This window comes from Schistosoma haematobium, chromosome 7 (assembly GCF_000699445.3).
Source record: "Schistosoma haematobium chromosome 7, whole genome shotgun sequence".
NCBI classification, from domain to species: Eukaryota; Metazoa; Platyhelminthes; class Trematoda; order Strigeidida; family Schistosomatidae; genus Schistosoma; species Schistosoma haematobium.
In genome coordinates, this window is record NC_067202.1 from 14,608,261 (window position 1) to 14,628,164 (window position 19,904).

Consider the following 19,904-nt stretch of genomic DNA (forward strand, 5'->3'; position numbering starts at 1 on the left):
AGCTTCTTCTATTCCGTCCACAACCATTTGAACCATTTGAACCATTTGAATACAAGAAGAGTTCACTCGGCAGGTTTCCGTATCTAGATGCAGTGGATCCTCATCCCATCTAGGTAGGAGCTTGAGTACACTTAACGGGAGAGGGGAAAGCATGGGTAAATTGTAGCGAAAAACTGTCAAATTTCTTCATGAAGTACTGCTGACTACTCATAAAGAGTAGGTATGGCCACAACCCATTCTACTATTCTGTGTCCCAACTTTCTGAGTATTGTCCACAAGGTGTGTGTTGGAGCCGAGCCCAAGCAAGTAGTTAAGGTGCTTGTGGGTGTTTACGATGCTATAAATTATCATTGCTTACAAGGTTTTTCAACTGACTATATATATACATTTTATTTTTGCGAAAACTTGTCGAGACAAACAGAAATAATGAATTGAGATTCATGTTTTATGTGATACTCACAAGTTTTCTTGTTAGGTTTTTGGTCCTCTAAGGCATTTTAATATCAGGAAAAACCTTGTGTACACACTAAGCTTTCTAGAATTATTGTCACAATACGAACACAATAACCGCGCCTGGTATCACTTATATTGTGCAACTATTTTTAATTCAGGGGCTAGTGAAAGTAAACAGGCCTATAAATAAACGATATGAAGAAATTGGATATTTCTCTTAAATATGTTGATTTCTTTAACGTTTACAGGCGGGTCATTGAAGGTGATCGGTCTAGTTAACCTGAACTATTTACTCATCCACACGATATGATGGAAATCCATGACTTGTGAAGTTCAATAATAAATCCTATTATCATGAAAACTCAGAGTCTTCCGGAACGTCTTGCAGAATATTTTGTGATTTGTGGCTTGCCCAAGAATCCAAGTACATATGACGTTTCCAAGGTTAGCATAATAAATTTTAATTATTACTTGTTCAAGATTCTTACACATGCTGAGGAGATAATCGCTCCCAATACTTCGATTGACTTCACGCGATTCCCTGAACCTATTGTTGATATTAAGGTGGGGTATATTGTTTCGATTGTCCAACAAGTTCTTCTAGATTGTTAGTTTAAGAGAGAAAGAAGAAATACCGGAAGGGTATACATCTATTAAATACAGTGTCTCTGGAAAACACAAAGCCAACATCCTTTTGAATTTTGGAGAGGAGGCCTGTATATGTTACCGTAGAGGACGAGATCAACCATTTATAAAAGATATCGAGTACGTTTATTGTCTATTATTTATACAATATTTCACGTGCATGTTCTTAATCTCTCATATCTACCTCCGTTCAGTAAAATCCAACCCTCAACTTGTAGACTTAATGCGATTATGTCTACTTGATGTTCCTTGTACACTGAATTTAGTTATGTCTGGTTAAAGAATGGGTTATTCGCCTAGTTTTGCATTAATATTCGCTAGTCGATCTTGATTTTGTGCAACAAGCCGACTAAATTGACTCACTTCTAGTTGCCTTGCAAAACGAGGTCTTATCATGACCAGGAATTTGGTTACCTTTAGAATTTTCGGGAAATTCAACCAGTTCCTGAAAATGATTGTTGAAAGCCTTACTACTCGGGAACTAGATCATAAATATTGTGATTCCATATCTAAAAGTTGATTATTATCATCATTATCCTAATGAAGGTTTTTTTTGCAGACAGTCAAGTTTTTCGAAAGGTTTATTATTTCCCTAAGTTTTATACACATCATGCTTTACCATAATGTTCGTGTTTAGGTCGGCAAAATTCTATTATGATTCAGCTATCTAGGACCAGTGTAAATATATCGATGAAGTTTCCTGACATATACACTACAAAAATGCTTACAATTAACAAGAATACGATTTGTTTAGTAGTGTACTTTAAATAAACAACGAATTCTTATGGAGTTATGCTTCAGATAAAATCTGCATCAGAAGCGATCGTTCCATTTCATTTCGCTTTCACGCCACGTTGCCACATAGGGCTTTTTATCTTCAGTTGTAAGAGACTTAGACCTTAAAGGAATCCTCTACAGAGTTTGGATGTTTTCCTGTTTTGTTTATTGTATTTCGCACAGACACAAAGTCTATCTTGTTTGTTTGGTTTGGGATTAGAACACAGTCTAACCACAAATTTAGCTCGTGAAGTCTTGGGATTTACTAATGTACTGGCACTCTAAGGTTTCCGCCAGATCCTTGACTAAAAATGGTATAGAGCTGTAAATTCGTTGCGACACGCTTTATCCTTAAGCCAGTTAAAATCTGCGAAGTTATTCTCATCATCGATTAAAAATATCTCCCCAACTAAATATCTTCTGAGTAAACGTTCCACCTAAACTACTCGTAGGTATTACTTCTGTACATTAGGAATAATAATTGGCATAGCAAAGCTGCATCACGAGTTGAAAAATTAATCTGATTAGTCAGCATAAATACTCTGCGAAGATTCAGATGGTGATAGCTACGCATTGAACGTGCGTTTTGTTCAAATAAGTAAAACCAGTTTCTTGGCTTTGTTTATGTCCACACCAATCCCGGCCCACCGATATATCTGGTGCAAGTGAATCCATTTTGCTCTGCTCCAATATGCGAAGACTGGTCGTCTGGTACTATAGGTTTAAGCACTACGCCATTCAGGCAACTATTTTTCTTTCATAAATTGCATCCGAAGTCGCAGGATGTTATAATATATTATAGGGCTGTGCCTTCTTGTGCCTATGTATCGTATGTTCGAGGAAGACCCACGTTATGTCAAAAAATTTGTATTCTGGTGTACTTTGAGGACAGTGGTCCCTGGCAAATTTATGTGCCTTAGACGAAAAAATATCTGGTTGTATTTATGAAGTATAGAAAAGATTATTGTCAATATCTCCATACTTCAGTAATAAATGTATTTTTGTGATATCGTAATGAACAGAAAGCTATATCTTTGACGTTTCGCAGCTTAATGTGATATAATTTTCATAAAATGTTTTGACAGTTTGAAGAGTACAGAAAGGTATCTGAGGAAACTGCTCATGTTTCTTGATAATTATACTGGAAGTTAGATGATCATTAAGTTGGATATACAATTGACGATGAAAATTTATTTGGAAGCTTAAATCTAAGTTGCTGAATGATATATTTGAGTTCCCTATTTTCGCGAACTTAAGTTTTGTATTGTTGTCTTAAGGCAAAATACTTTCAAATAATTCGCATTAGGATCATTTGCAATTTAAGTCTGGTAATTTCCTGTTTTATCTCGTCATTTTTTCCCAATTATCGTGATTTCATTGTCTCTTGAAAAATCTCAGTGATTTTTATTTCCGAAATCAATAGCACTTTGGGAGAGAAACAATGCCCTAAAACTAACGCGGTGGTTTTGTCAAAAACTATTGGAGGTCGTGCTGCGGACTTACCCAGTTCTTTAACGAACCGTTTGTTTTTATCATATCTACGAGGTACTGCCGAGAACAGCATTGACTGCCTAGCAGTAACTGATCTATGTATTATCATTCCGGAAAAACAAGAGACTTGTCCTCCAGCTTACCGACAAGTCACGGAACCTATATGTATAAGTTCAGTGAGTTCTACTTTTGCATAATTTAATTGTAATATTTCTAGGGGTTCATAGATGGGATACCTTGAAGTCCAGTTCAAAGTTGACTTCATACTGAGTATCTCCGTTACTAAAATTCGAAGACTTTTCGGTTGGAAACTTCTTCAAAAATAGCCTTTTCAAAGACGTTTATCTCATATTCCAGAAAATCTTACTACAGTCAAACGAATAAATTATTCACGCAATTCTCAATCATATTCAACAATCTCCACAACCCCTTACTGACAGTTATCATATGCTCACTAATGAGTAGCGTCAGAAAGCAATTCCTGGAATTCTAGTGATAAGCCGTGACTAGTGGAGCTAATCTGTGTTGGGTGTGAAGTAGTTACCCACTGAAGACAATGGAAGATGGTCGCAGAATGTTGTGAATTGATTGGAATTAGGGATTAACACTGTTGCATATCGACTTGGTGGTCCAGAGCCTAAGTGTTCGTGCGTGGAACATAAAGTCCTGGGTTCGATTCCCGCGTACGGGTTCGTGAATGCGCACGGCTGAGATTCCCATACTAGGGCAAAACGGCGGTCCAGTGCTTCCGGGTTTTCAATGGTGGCCTGACTTCGATCGGTTTATGATTGCAGCGAGATTCTTAATTAAGCTTATTCGTTTACCGTGTGACTAATGGTTGGAGACTCTGGGTGACATGGCTCAGAATCGATCACAATGGCGTAGGTGTATGCACTGTGTCTTCCCTCGAACTATGAGATTAAAATTGCTTTATATCTTTCTTTCTACCAACTATTTCTTTCTGCACTATATCCTTATATGCAATTTTTTTATATTCTTCCACCACTGAATTAACTACTTCTATGAATTTAGCGTTCATTTTCTACTAATAAGGTATTGCAACTTGGACCGATTCATATATGTGCCTGGTTCTACGTTGTAGCTGACTGACTTTTCAGATTACTGATCTATTTTAATGATCCTCCCTGCGCTACTCACATATAATGACGAAGATCATAACATAATTTCAAATTTTTTTTATCTACAGTACTGGGATCACAACACACTACTTTTTCACCATTTATGTCAATCAATTCTTCGTCACTAGTCACAAGGATACCTATAATTCAGTTTATTGATTTACATTATCCATATGGCCGCTAATAGTTGGCATTTCTTGGGTTCTGTATTATGTTCTTGAAATTGCTATGTTGAGTGCGATCTATTCGCCACTGTACTACAAGTGTACGCAGATGTTCGATGTAAATACCACGTGAATTACAGGGTTTCTTGGTTGCGCTCGAGTTTGATGTATATGTAGTGGGTTTAGAACTGTAGCCTAATATTGTTTAGATTTATAATTGTTGAATTATAAATTACTTAACGTAAATTTCGTTAAACTGATACTTCTATATGTATTTCAGTACGAAATCTAGGCATTTCTTTTTATTACAATTTTCGTTCATATGATTAATTCCCCTTTATCTGTTTTATTACTATCTCTAGTTCAGATTAAAAGCCTATATTTGTTATCGCAAGTCACTTGTAAAACAATGTATAATTTCCTATAAACCTGAGGTATTATATTGGTATAGAGTTCCAAGCGTTGATTACAATTTTTCAAATCCCAGTATACATAATGAAAATTCGCAGTATCCCTTGGTTGTTCCCAACAAACCATCTAGTGACCCTCCTGAAATGTGTGACCAACTCAACAATGGGATGGATGATAAAACCTGTTCAGATTTTACACCAGGTATGTTAATTTAGTCAGAAAAGTTTTCTCAGGTTGTAAGTAAAACCGTAAGTTGTTGATTTCAGTGGTAACCCATCGCTTTGTTATTTGACCATAAAAATGTAATATCTAATCTCGTAGTTGATAATGCGATAAACTACATAGAGTGTTATTAAACATCGAAAATAATTCATCAAGATGTCAGGTCCCTTACTCCGATAATCGCTTTATGATGTGATAGACAAAGCCTTTATTAACACTGATGATTAAATAACATGATATTTTTTTCTAGTTAATCGTTTATTATAAACGGATGGTTGCAGTTTTTGTCCGTTTTGAAATAAAAAAAGTACAAACTATTGAAGTATAAATTGTTTATCATTAGCACTGTTCATTGGGAACTGTGATACTAATAAAATAATGTATTTTCAAACTTCGAATGAATCTCTTCTAATAATAACTGTTAGTCTACTTAACAGATTATTATAGTTTTAACGTACTCATTTGAAGACTCGTGTATTTTTTTATTATCCTGTCTGTAGTTTTCTGTGTGAAAGATTTTCTCTGATCGTCTAGTCCCAGGTAAGAAAAGTTAAGTCAGAGTCCTACTACCAACTGGTTAAAATGGAAGTTTCTAAATCAATGAATCACAGCTTCCTTTCTCGACTGAGGCAACAAATATTAAGAAGTTAAACTACGCATAACTATTTGTGAGGAGAGACGTCCGTTAATCTACCTTTCAAGTTTGATGATTTACATGTTCTTGAAAATATTAATCTCCTGGTGACACTACATCCTAATTTCACACTGATAAAAGGAAGGGTGCTGTTAGAGGTATGAGGGCGGTTATCACTTCCCGGTTGCCCACACCGTGGAAGGGTTCTTCTGGAGGTACCTGAAAAGGAAATTGGATTAGAGGCGGTCTCAGTGACCTGAGAGCGTGACCGCAGTGCCCAAGGGACAACTGCTTGAGGCCGGTCGCGCACGGCCTTTTTGTGGAAGGTTTTTGACGTGTTAGCTCCGTTCTCCAAAGGGCCTTACCACCGGAGACGGAAATCCGTGAGGTAAGGTGAGGTGCGCATTTTTAGGGTCGACCTTTTCTAACCCCATCCCTCCTTGTGGGAAGGCAGCATCGCTGTTATGCTGGTTGTCTGAAGGAAACACCTTACTGCTGTCACACCTCTGTACAGTCAGCAGTACGACTTCGCCTTCGGACCTTGGGTTTGTTGCTTTTAGTCTTACCGCTCTTCAACCGACCTGTCTGACATGGTAGGACCTTGAGGAACGGTTGTTCCAGCCAGTATAGCTCGGTTGCTTCATCACGATAGGCAAGCCCGACCACCACGTCAAGGTAGCGATTTTAATCTCTTAAACTAAGAGATTAAAATCGCTTCATATCTTTCTTTCTACGAACCAATTCTTTCTTCTTGTACTATATCTCTATATGCAATCTTTCTCTTACATATTACTACCTTTGACCTAACCACTGCTATGAATCCGGTGTTCATCTTGTTGTGCTGATGCGGTATGGCAACCTGGACCGATGCACATATGTGCCTGGTCCTACGTTGTAGCTGACTGACTGACACTGATAAAAATTATCTGACAGTACAGTGAGGGTTTTCTGGTTAATTCGTCCGAAAATTACACAAGGAGTGGTTTTAAGTAAGATCAAAAATACCTATGAATTTTCATCGTTTTTATCACGTTAAAAATGCTTGATACTATAAATCGATTTCATTCAGTGAATCACTATAAAATAGACGCAATATTAAGCAATCGTTTTTCTCTGTTTCCCTAACATTCTATGTCGTTAATTATATTCGGTTGCCGATGGTCATCTTAACTTATTCTTCGTTAAAAATGGCCATCAGAGGCGTAAAATTGTTTGTTACTTTCTACTCTAGAATTTAAACTGAACTATTTTTTTAAAAAAATTTTGATTTATTTAATGAAAATAAAGCATCTCAAGTTGCTCCATTAGATCCAGATATATTTCAAGTAGCCAATTTCTGTCTTCCATGGGGTGCATCAATTGAATCATGGTCTGTGAATCAAGATCCACCTGAAGTTAATTCTTTCACATTTATGCTTACAAATGAAGCCTACCAAAAGGTTGGTATGATTTTTTCCCCGCAATATATATAGCATTCTAACTATGACTCAAAACTCATATATGTCCTTATTGATAGTAAATCCTATAACTCTGTTGTTATTGTTTCATTTTTCATTCGATCGATATGTATCAATAATTCCTACTTTTCAAAACCTCTAATTAGAATAACAGAACTTAGAGTGTGTAGTTACAAGAAGTTTTAATTTATCTAATTTGTAAATCAAAAGAACTTGAGTAAATTACTTGACCATAGTGCATGAAAACCTCAGGAAGTAAGTGAATGATGCAGTTTGGATGCAAAACTGAGTTACCCATTTTTAGCTAACTGATCGTTACTTTTTCATCTGTAAAAATATAGCATTCTATTGCATAATTGAACTGTTTATTAGATACTCCTTTGAAATGTGCAGAATAATTCTCTGGAGAATAATTATATCGGTTATTGTGACGTACTGTGTCCGGGGATTGATACTGATGCACCTCCTTCTTATATACGAGCCCAGCTACTCGAAAGAAAAGATGAGCGGGAAAAGATTATTTAACTAAACTAAATTATATATATATATATATATAAAATAAGATCATGTACCGACCTAAATCAGACGACAACGCTAAACCTGGAAGGACTTGGCCGCCGTTTCGTTCTAGTATGGGAATCTCAGCAGTGCGCATCCACCCCTTATACTGATAGTTGTTATGTGCTCACTAGCAACTATCTGTGGGGAATTTTCGGCATTCCAGTGAGAAACCATGACCAATGAAGTTTAACCGTGTCGAGTGTGAAGGTGCCCACTTAAGATAATTCAAGATAGCAGTGCAAAATCGCGAATTATGTACAGAAAGTATGAGGGATAAAACGCGAGTGTCTAACGCTGAAACTGACCTGGCTGATAAGGAAGGTTCAACTGAGATATCTAGAAAATTCTAGGCCATTGGTTTACCTGACCTCTGGGGTTCTGAGATAACGATTAACAGACAAACCTGTTCTTAGTCTTTGGTCACCATGGGACTGCATCTTTTAACGTTTCTTCATTGCTTTTTGGTTTAAACCTTTAAGTCTAAGGCCTGTAGAATGGCTTCCTCAGAAAATTATCCACTTTGGTTTGGACTCCTGAGCAGTATCCAAGGCCACACCTACCAATTTTTAGTGTGATGCATACTATTTTTGGTCCGCAGTTGTACCAGATTTTGTGTGAACTGAGTAAAAAGCAAGCTCTTCATCACTTACTAGTTTGTCATAGCTATCCATTGTGTTTTCGGGCAAAAAATATCTCTCCAAAAAAGAAACAATGAATAATAAATGATGTTAATAAGCGTTGGTAAATTCAATAAATATCGCTAAAAATGTTCTTCTCGACTTACATTTTTTTAGCTACCTAGTTATTTATCTTATGGCCAATCTGAACGTGATGAAACCTTGATTTTAATGACCATCAACAACCTTATTTGTTTGCCTGTTCATAACCTCATTTTATTTTTACCTGTTCAAATAACTTTCACCGCATGTTATTCTATTCTGTATAGGCTTATATTTGATTAGTTTTTATAAATGTTAATGTTCAATTTAGTTTTTACTACAGAATTGACGTTTAGGACATCGTTTCTAGCGCTTGTATAAAAAATAGCACACTAATGATAAGGGATCGAAGACAGTCGGCAGGAATCTCTACTTGACTCATACTCCATGTTAATTAACATTCATCGACAAGTCGTACCTGTAATCTTGAGGGAACTGATGCTCCCTGTAGAATTTGAACTTAAGTTACTCAGCTTCACAATCTGAAACGTTACCACCGAGCTATTGGGACTGCAGCCTGAGCAATGGGATTCGATCGTCAAGCAGTGAATGAGTAGACAAATATTGTATTTCAATAGTTGAAATCATTAGTCAATTGAAGCTAGACCGCCATGGGAAAACTGGAAGCACTGGGCGACTGTTTCGTCCTAGCATGGGACTCCCCAGCAGTGCGCACCCACGATCCCGCCTCACGAGACTCGAACCCAAGACCTATCAGTCTCGCGCGCGAGCACTTAACCATTAGACCACTGAACTGGCATCCAATGGTGTTAATATCTAACTTCAACCAACCCACGAATTTGCGCCACTGTACAAATATGATATTGGTTACTACTCAGTGACTAATTAACTGCGGTGCATCAGTCTCAAAATAATGATTATAATTGATTAATTCTGATGTTAAATTCATCATTGTGTTTGATTGGTTTACGTTATTAAAACACCATAGATTCGATATCATGATATAAATCTGATAATAACATTTCTTCGTTTACTTGTTTTTTCTGTGTGTATCGCCTAGCTTTATGGTGTTGCACTTACTTTCTATGAACCTTATATTGAAGAATTAGATCTACATAAATGCTACTGTTTAGGAGTTGATCCAGAGTTAATTAATTCCAGATCTAGTACAGATTCAGTAAATCATGAATATGATCCTAATGAAGAGGCAATAGCTAAACGACAACGTCATTTTTTAGCATCACGTGTTGGTGATCGTGTTATTGGTGTGACGAAAACTCTTTGTATACTTTCTCGTTGGTCATTCACTTTACCATTTTCTAATTTTTTGGGATTTCTATACAGTCGATGTTTGTTATCAAATAATTTGGATAATATTCCATTTGAACGGTAAGAATTACTTTCCTATATTTTTGTCAAAATCTAATATTTATCATACATATCATCAGCATATAATGCTGATGAACGACCTATGCTCCTTCACGAGGAGTAATCAATCTCGAACAGACTAAGACAAGAAAAAGTATCGTTTTTTTGTAAACAAAAGTTTGATATACATTAGTTAATGGAGTTAATGAAATAGGGTGTTAGAAATATCACAAAATGTCCATAGTAAGAGGACGAAAACTCTGATTATAATAGTTCAGATTGATGCGTATTTATATGTTACTTGAAGAAAAACACAACAATAATTGGGCTAAATCTTACTACTACTTAATTATAACAATCCAATATTTATGTTAGTTAAATTTAAAAGGAGACAGGAAGAAGAACTGCTACTGTGATGGATACTATTCACAAGATTGTTTGTAGATGTGTAGCGGAACACAAATTCGAGGCTGTCAGTCGTCAGATGGAGAGTAGAGGATCGGTACACGAAAAACACGTCGTAGACGGAACACTAGAAGGCCAGACGAGAAGATAGTTCAGACTTCAGAACACACCACAAGATGCTAATGGATGATCGAAAGCTTTGTATACGTATTGTACAAATACTCTGTAATCTTTCACAATAAATATTCATTCCTTCTGTCTATTGTCTGGTCCTATATCAAGATCATTCCAACCAGCTCTTCATTTACAAATGAATTAGATAACATATTGACATGACCTTAGCTATACAATATTACGAAATACGATTGCCAAATTTAGATACTCTGACTTATATGATCAAATTAGTGACGCATGCACCAGTACAAGCGACCTAGACTTCCTGTTGGTTCTTTTTTCGTCTAGCCCTGCCTGTTAAGTTCAGAACACCAATCTCAACCTCCACGATATGAATCGTATATTCCAAACATAGTTGGTTTATATACAAACTAAACACCACATCGTACCATAAAATGGAACATAACGTTTGTGGCAACTCGAACTGATGTACGTACGTACGAAGTTCTACGTTGTTACTGACTGACTGACTGACTAGCCAAAAGTGGATGTGATTGGGAGAAACTGTTACTGATAAATTGGGAATATCTCAAGAGTAGTAATAGTCAATAGGTCAAATAAGAGTTTATAATGAAAGGAATATGAATATGCATATAATATAGTCATTTGGTAGTCATACAATAAAAATATTCGTATAATGTTGGTCCGTAAATATATCCTGACAGTTACCATTCATTTATTCTCGCCCGGATATAACACATCTGGTTTTTTATAAATGCCGACAATATTTTTTTTCATATTTTAAATCCCGAACTGATCTTAGTTGGGACTGCCACTGCGAACCCCTTAACCAATGTAGTTCAACAATGTCGAGTGTGGGATAGCTGTTCACCACGAACAATGAAAGATATTCGTGCAATATTGTAAATTGACAAACTTTAGACATTTACTCCATTGAATGCCGGCTTTCAGTGGTCTAGAGGTGTCAGATGTTCGTGTGCGAAACTGAAGGCATTGGGGTCAACTTTTTATAGCGGGTCTATGAAAATGCACTATTGACGATTCCCTACTAAGATGAAGTAGCTGCCAAGTACTTCCTGGTTTTCAGTAGATATCCACCCTAAATCGGCTTGTGATATCAATAAAATCAAATTTTTATTTCTTAATTGATCAGCTCGCTTGTTTGTAGTTTTGATTAAGAATGGTATTTTTTTAGTATTTCTCTATATTTGTTTTCATTTGACTTTTGTATGAAACATTTTTCATATCTAGGTATTTAGGTTATTTCTTATTTGAAATTCCTTTTCCTGATCGAGCAATACCAAGTATATCTGTTGATGTAAGTCTTTTCTTTAGCTAGGTAATGTTGTCTTTCTAATTATATTAAATATTTAGACAATGTGAAACGGTAGACAGCATACTATAAAACCTGTGGGTTTTTATTCGATACGGTTTGTGTTATTTTCTTCACTGAACGATAGATTCTTTAGTCAGGATTTTGCTTTAAGATTATCGATTAAAGGAAATTGTGTATAAGTTTTTTATCAACATCTTAAACTATCCGTACATAAACACCTCTTTTAATGAGGGTATACAATCATCTTTCTCTGCTATTCCAATCCAGCAATGGGATTACTCTCGTATACTCAATCTCTTGAATCTAACCGCGGATGACATTCTGGGAACAGCCTTGAGGGAAGGTATGTGGTAGTGTGAATCCATCGGCCTTCAGTATTTGGGTAATATTGCTTTACTGTGTGATGACACCGAAGGCTACTCAAATTACTGTTATAATTTGTAACGAACTGTTGAGAATATTCAAGGAGTTCGTCTATGACTGATTGTGTTTGTTCTGTTTGTGAGGTAGCAGTCCAGATTAGTCGATGTATAATGAAGTCCAGAGCGAATTACGCCAATGTAGGTCTTCTTTGATATCCTCGCATCGTTAGTCTATCTATCAAAGATCAAATATTTAAAACCTGGCATCCTGAAGATTAGAATGCTCGGAGACTGTTCAATCACCATTTTTTCAGAAGAATTGTCCATGTTCAGTAGCAACATTCTGCGGCTAGTCCTGAGCTCTCTCAGTGTTCGTTCGGACATAGTAATGATAACTCAATTGGTATCACTATCTTGGGGCATTAGTCTTTGTGACTTCAACTATTTTGAGACTGTAGAACTGAATAAAATTAGAAGCAGTTAATTGATGGCGTTGAGCCGTAGAAGTTAGCTGTATATTACTGGCATTCGTCGGCCCATTTCGTCTCTTTGGTTAGCGTTTCAGAGGTGGTACATCTGATATGATGGACAGGTTATCAGACCATGGCTCCTGTTGTTATTTTCTACCATATTCTTCCTCTGTGCAACATAAACCTCATCTAAAGGAAATATTTTTGACTGTATTTTCTACTAAATAATAGTTTTTGTTCAATTATTAACATACTGTACAACTTTTACCTTTCTTAATAACTTCTAGCTATGTGCTGCTCCTATTCTAATTCAACGTCCAGATGACACTAATGCATCTTCTTCAAGGTAGGTATACCCTTCATACTTTTGTCTTGGTGAAGTTTCTTAAGAAAATATGTTCGCTAATTTGAACAAATATTTAGTGTATTTACTGTAGTTTTTAACATTTATTCTTTTCAATCCACTCGGTATTATTTGGCTTGTATCTTCCTATTGAGGTTTAAGACTGTGATTGATCAGTCTGGATTCGATTCCCAGAGTGAACATCAACTCTGAGATGCAGGTACATCTAGCTGACGAACCCCAAATAGAACGAAACGCTCGTCCTTGATTCCACTGCTAGCCATTATTCATCATTGCTAACAAAAAGCTTGTGAATTGAGGCAATATCGAGGCATACGCACAATATACACATATGCCGATAACAGACTGATCAATTGCAGTCTTAAACCTCAATGGGAAGATACAAGCCAAATAATACCAAGTGAATTTAAATTCACCCCATTGCACAAGCAAGTGGATGTGAGGACTCAGTAGCCAAGTGGATAAGGCGGTGGCGTTTGAAGCGAATGGTACTGGGTTCGAGTTCCAGAGTGAACATCAACTCTGAGATGCAGGTACATCCAGCTGACGAGTTTCGAGTAGGACGAAACGCGCATCCTGGATTCCACTGCTAGCCACTATCGATTATTGTTTATTCTTTTCAGTTTAATGCTACATTAAATCAATTTGATAAATGCTTACTGAATAGAGATAGATGAGGAATCAATGAATATGTAGTAGAACTGTTAAGCCTTTTAACTTCTACATAACTTGATTTGAATTAGTATCATCTAAATATTTTTTGTTAACAACACAAATCAACTATCTGAACATTGAAATTAAAATTCATTTTCACTTTAGTAAGAAGGCGTGATAATATATCTGTTATCTACAATTTTGACACTTTGAACTGAAAGACAAAAAATATGTGTCAAACAGACTTATGTCAGTCGTTGTAGCTGACTGACTGATATGTTGTTTTGAGTTATGCAATTGTATGGTGATTATTTTTAGTTATTCACTTGACCAAGGTCCACGCCTACATATTCTTTTCTGAATCAGTCTAATTATATACGTAATATTGTGTACATTATTATTCAATATGTTGAGAGGTACTCTTATTAACCCTTCATCGTCTTACTCTGTGTAGCCAGTTGACGAAGCATTGATTAGCGTACACTTGACTAAATTAAATCCGAAGACCATAGTTGACATACATAAACTTTGGATTACTTAATTTAATTCATGTTTAAATAAGTCTACTTTTTAAGTAGTTAATTCTGTCCTTAGTTTTGAATGAAGTAGAGAATGAGAAACATTTATTACTCAGCATTATACTACACTAAAAAAGAAACAATACTACTAATTGATTTAGAAGTAGACTGAAAGAAAGCTAGGGATGGCCAAACATAGATGTGTAATAACAGTTCATGAAGTTATTGACTGTTAGATCGTTCTGTGTTGATATGTTTAGATTACGTGATCAAGATCCATGCTATTATCATTACCCAGTGGTTAGATGATATGACTCAGAATCGGTTGAAATGGTACATTTCCATTTCACATTATATTTTATTCCATGAATCTATCTCGAACCATATTGTCTGAACCTAAACTGTTCTACTACCATTAATACTGTTACTACTCTGAGATTCACCCTGACAATTTCATCTCACTACATTGATGTGGACTGTGCCAACTTGAATCAATAAACATAATATTCAAAGTTCTACGTTCCTTATAAATTGATTGACTAACAAAAGACATTCATGCACTTACCATGTAAAATTTACCTTTAATAATCGTACATATATTTACATGAGTATATTTATGTATTGTTGAATTTGTCATTTTTTTTACTATCCCATGATCCATTGTCTTTTTCTGAAATATGCACCATAAACATTAAATAAATAAACCAAATTTGACTCAAAGCAATACATATTCGTCTTATATTCTTATGCTCATTAATACACAATGATTAATATTAAATACAAGTGGAACTGTATTCTATACTACTTGTTTTGTGTATGTGTGTGCATCTTCTAGCAACTAATATATATTTCTTTGGCATTATCTTTATTGTAATTTCAATATCATAATAATTTTTTTTTGTAATTAATTATCTACATAATTACACACACACACACACAATCTGTGCTCATGTGTGTGTGTACTCACTAAATTGCACTTTTATTATTGAAAAAAGGACTAATATGTAATTGTCTTGATGATCGATAGGAAATACTGACATGTTTTCCTGATTTCTGTATTGATTACAGTTATGATTGATGATTAGTAGTGATGATGTGCATTGTTCTCCTCTCCAATACTTGATGTTCATTTGAACAATATTAAACTTGTAATTTTTTTAGCCGTATATTAAGTTTTCTTCTTATCGGACCAAGTTATATGTATAATTTAGTATTCTTCGGAAACCTTACCTCACTAGATTGGTCCCCAAAACACCATTTAAGCAGTAAAGTATTATATTACTTACTTACTTACTTACTTACGCCTGTTACTCCCAATGGAGCATAGGCCTCTGACCAGCATTCTTCAACCCACTCTGTCCTGGGCCTTCTTTCCTAGTTCCATCCAATTTTTGTTCATTTTTCTCGTCTATTTCCATTTCCCGGCGTAATGTGTTCTTTGGTCTTCCTCTTTTCCTTTGGCCTTGAGGATTCCATATGAGGGTTTGTCTTGTGACGCAGTTGGGTGCTTTCCTCAATGTGTGTCCTATCCACTTCCACCACTTCTTCCTGATTTCTTCCTCTGCTGGGATCTGGTTTGTTCTCTCCCACAGTACGTTGCTGCTAATAGTGTCCGGCCAACGGATCTGAAGTATTTTGCGTAGATTAAAGTATTATATGCCCAAATAAAAAAGCGAGTTAACTAAATTTGAATTGAAGTTAAGGTAATGTATATATTTACATACTGGAAGGTTCTGGACTCATCTTCGCCTATCCTTTGGTGCTGTTTGATTAATAATAAACCAATCAGTGTGCTCCAGCATGCCTTAATTCAATCTGTGACCTGCTAACATCATAAGTTGTTCCTTTTGCATAGATGTAAACAGTACTTCTTAGCTGTAAATCATGATTGCAAAAATTTGTGTTTCCAATAGTTCCATGGCCCTAGTCATCAGTTTTATTTGCTTTACAATCATGATAATCATAGTGTAAACGAAGTAGATTACTCACAGTTCGGTTGATAAAATATCTAAATATTGACCTAGTATAGTCTTGTGCGTAAATGTCTAACTAATATCTGTTCCAGGTACAATTGGGACACTCATTTGGAGATTGTCCAACGTCAGGTAAATCTGGTGTTCAACAATATATTGTGGCGGTTATACTGTTGAATTGATCAACAGACCAGTTATTTTAGTCTATCCCTTAGTTGGAAGTTCAATTCGTAATGACTGCAGATCACTTATTGTCTTATCAAATACTCAACTACAAAGATACGATTGATTTGAGTATTTATGTAATTAGATATTTACCCGATACGTAACCGATAATGTTTACGAATAGTTGGTGGATTATATATCTGACGTATCGTGGATTACTTATCGTCTACACTTTCTCTCAGATAACAGTAATATGTGGGGTCACTATCATCGCCTTAGCATTTCTTTATCTCCCTCGTTATTAACATATTAACTGAGGACTACTGACTCCTTATACTTTCCCCATATATGTGTATATGTATATATATTAATAATATATATCAATAATTTAAAAAATAAAGTGATCTTAACCAGACCACCATTGGGAATCAGTAAGTACTATATAGTCGATTCATCTCAATACGAGACTCCTCAATGGGAATGTGCTTCTGCGACCCCACTACAGCGCTTCGAATCCAGGACCTTCTATGTCGAATGTGAATCCCTAACACCTTTAGACCACTAGTCCAGTATCTGATAATGTACATATCTAATTTAAACAATTCACAATGCTATTGCTTGTGGTGGATAACTTTCCCACACCCGACATGGTCAAATTCCTCTGGTCACGGCTTCTCATTAGAACCACAGTGATTCCTAAAGTTAGATATGTACATCATTGAACGTCGTATCAGTAGTTTGAAAGTTAAACATTGGCACATGAAACGAAATGCCCTGGCTTTAAACCCCAAAGGGTGGGGTCGTAGATATGCATTGCCAGTGAGGCGTTTCATACTAAGATGAAACAGCTCTACAGTGCTTCATGGTTTTCAATGGTTGTCTAGCCATGATCAGTTCATTATTTAAATCATGAAAAGCGTACAAACTCTACAACCACACCATGCTTATATATATACTGTACTGAGGTTTCCTGCTTAATGGTAATATCAAATTCGCAATTAAAACTAATACATGATTTGAATAACATAGCATAACTCGTGCTTGAAACTTTGTTATTTATGAGTTTTCTAGAAAAAACCCAATGTTTTCATTTTCTTTTTCCATTATTTTTTTTTCAATAAAGATGCATACATTCACTGGTACTAGATTAGATTCCATGTATTTTAATTCCTTGGTAAATTTAAATAAAGCGAGAAGTACACGTTCTACAGAATAGTATAAATTCAACTTATTTCCAAGAATCTTATCAACTGCACATTACTTACAGTTACAATTAATTCTCTTTTTATAAAGAATAATTTTCATATTTCAATCAATGGTGTTTATTTCTAAATGATAGAGAAAAAATAGGGGACATCAAGAGGAAACAGTATATTTAACACAATGGTTAAGATTGATGAATATACCCTAATCCTACAGCTGAACCCAAAGATTTTATATTTATTTTTTTTCTCAAGGGAAAGATGATACAATGGACATTGTCAAAATGATAAGTGCACGCTACTGGCCACTATATGGCTTTTTTTTCTAATTAGTATGACACAACTCATTTGTTAGAAGTAGATAGTTTGGATCTCTAAGGGACACGTATATATATACGAGTGAATGTACAGTTAATTCTGGAATCAGTTACTCAGCAAAAAAGCTTCATTTTCACTGAAATAGCCGACTGAGCTTCCATATAGTAAAGTTTGTGTATCATTGATAAGATCGGGCACTGTACAATATAACATGTATTGTAATCTTACAAATGAAGTCATAAAAAAGCAGATTAATTGTAACTTTAAGCTGATTAAGAAACCTTCTAATATACACATACTACATCTATGTTACTTTGCAAATCCTATTTGTTTTGTATAATTCAATGAAGAGTTGTTTTAATGTTATATATATCTATATATCATATTTTAACTATCCATTCTACTATAGCTAATCATTATGTCAATCAATATTTATTAGTAACCGGTTAAGGTTTTATTATTATTATTATTATTATTACTTCCACAGATACACTTTGTTCACCTATTTTTATTCTCCTTCAATAGTTGTGAATCATTCTTTCGTCTTTTGGATAATTTAAGTGTGGATTTAATTATTCAGTTATTGGTTCAACTACTTACTGAACAAAAAATTCTTATGTCATCTGTACGACATTCAGTATTGAGCGATATTGGTGAAGCTCTAATATACGTAAGTTTATTATTACTACTATTGTTATTATTAGTATTAATATTACTAGACTGTTTTCAATATCAATATATGTATAATTTTGCTTGAATGTGTATCAGTAAATATCAAGAGAAGGAAATACAGACTATCTGGCTAAGGTTTGCACAATCTCTTCAATAAATGATTGGAGACTTTGAATGAAATAAGTCAGAAATTGGTAACGATAAAGTCTAAGCATTTACTGTTTATCTTACTCTAAATCTTCAATCCCAATGTTCCTGGGAACAAATTTGTTTGTTTTTTTTATTTTGTCTTTTCAAGATATATTCTCAGTCGTCAGTCTTTCTCACTATTATTGCTACAATATTATTTCAATTACTTTACTATTTATTTTGTCGTACCAACATGATATCTCATTTGTCTCTGAGGCAAATTTGTGTAACGAATGACTGAAATAATTAATGATTAATTAATTAATTCACTTATAACATCTACTCATTTTAACATTGTCATTAGATTTACAGTTTAATATCGTGAATGACTGGAATTATTATGTTCATTGTAGAAAATTTACAATATAATATTTTTATTTCAATCAGTAATTAATCTGATGTGAAAAGCTGTACTCAAAAATGTTAGTTGAAGTTCTGTATTAGGTATTATTCTTAAAAGCTATTGAGAGATTGCCCCCAAATGCCCTGGTACGGCCGAGAGTGGGGAGAGTCCTCCCTCCCTCTCGAAATGCTCTCACACGGCCGCGCGTATACAGCCTCTGCCAGGGAAGTCCTACTCACTGCCTTCTCTCAACACGGGGGTGTTGTTTACGAAAATGAGAGGACGAAAAGCGAATGTCTGTCGCTTTAACCGGATTCCAAACCAATGGTGCACATGGGCTCCAGTATCCTGCGAAAACAAATGGTGTATGAACCAATTGTTGGTCACTGGCTTCCATGGGACTGTATCTCCTTACGATGCTCCACTGCCTTATGGATCAAACCTTCAGGTCGAAGGCTCGGGGAGTGGCCTCCTAAGAAAACCACCTGCTTCGGTTTGGGCACCCGGTCAGTATCACAGCCCTCACACATATCGAATGAGATTTGTGTGGCGCATATGTATTTGGTGCCTCCTTGCACCAATATCTATGTGTTATCATTACAAGGGTAAACATATTCACTCCCAATAATAATCTACTCTTAATCTATCAATATTGTTTTAAAACAACTAGGATAAAGATTAGACAGTTGTATTCATTATGAACTAAGTATTTCAGGATGTCATTATTAACAACTAGAAAACTGTAGATTTACTAGTACATAATTAGTTCAATGAAACATGTAAATAAATGTCACTT

General features: G+C 35.3%; 1 protein-coding gene across 1 annotated transcript in view; it reads left to right on the forward strand.

Annotated features, from left to right (window-relative positions):
* The first annotated feature begins 693 nt into the window (after positions 1-693).
* DENND4C (DENN domain-containing protein 4C) overlaps positions 694-19,904 on the forward strand; it is a 73,742-nt gene continuing 54,531 nt past the window's right edge. Inside the window, exons 1-10 of the mRNA XM_051218068.1 lie at positions 694-897; positions 934-1,017; positions 1,058-1,218; positions 3,299-3,542; positions 5,032-5,281; positions 7,224-7,375; positions 9,695-10,023; positions 11,794-11,860; positions 12,998-13,056; positions 18,430-18,574. Of these exons, the coding sequence (XP_051064503.1) occupies positions 808-897; positions 934-1,017; positions 1,058-1,218; positions 3,299-3,542; positions 5,032-5,281; positions 7,224-7,375; positions 9,695-10,023; positions 11,794-11,860; positions 12,998-13,056; positions 18,430-18,574 (1,581 nt within the window). The 5' untranslated portion in view covers positions 694-807. The remainder of the gene's footprint in view (positions 898-933; positions 1,018-1,057; positions 1,219-3,298; positions 3,543-5,031; positions 5,282-7,223; positions 7,376-9,694; positions 10,024-11,793; positions 11,861-12,997; positions 13,057-18,429; positions 18,575-19,904) is intronic.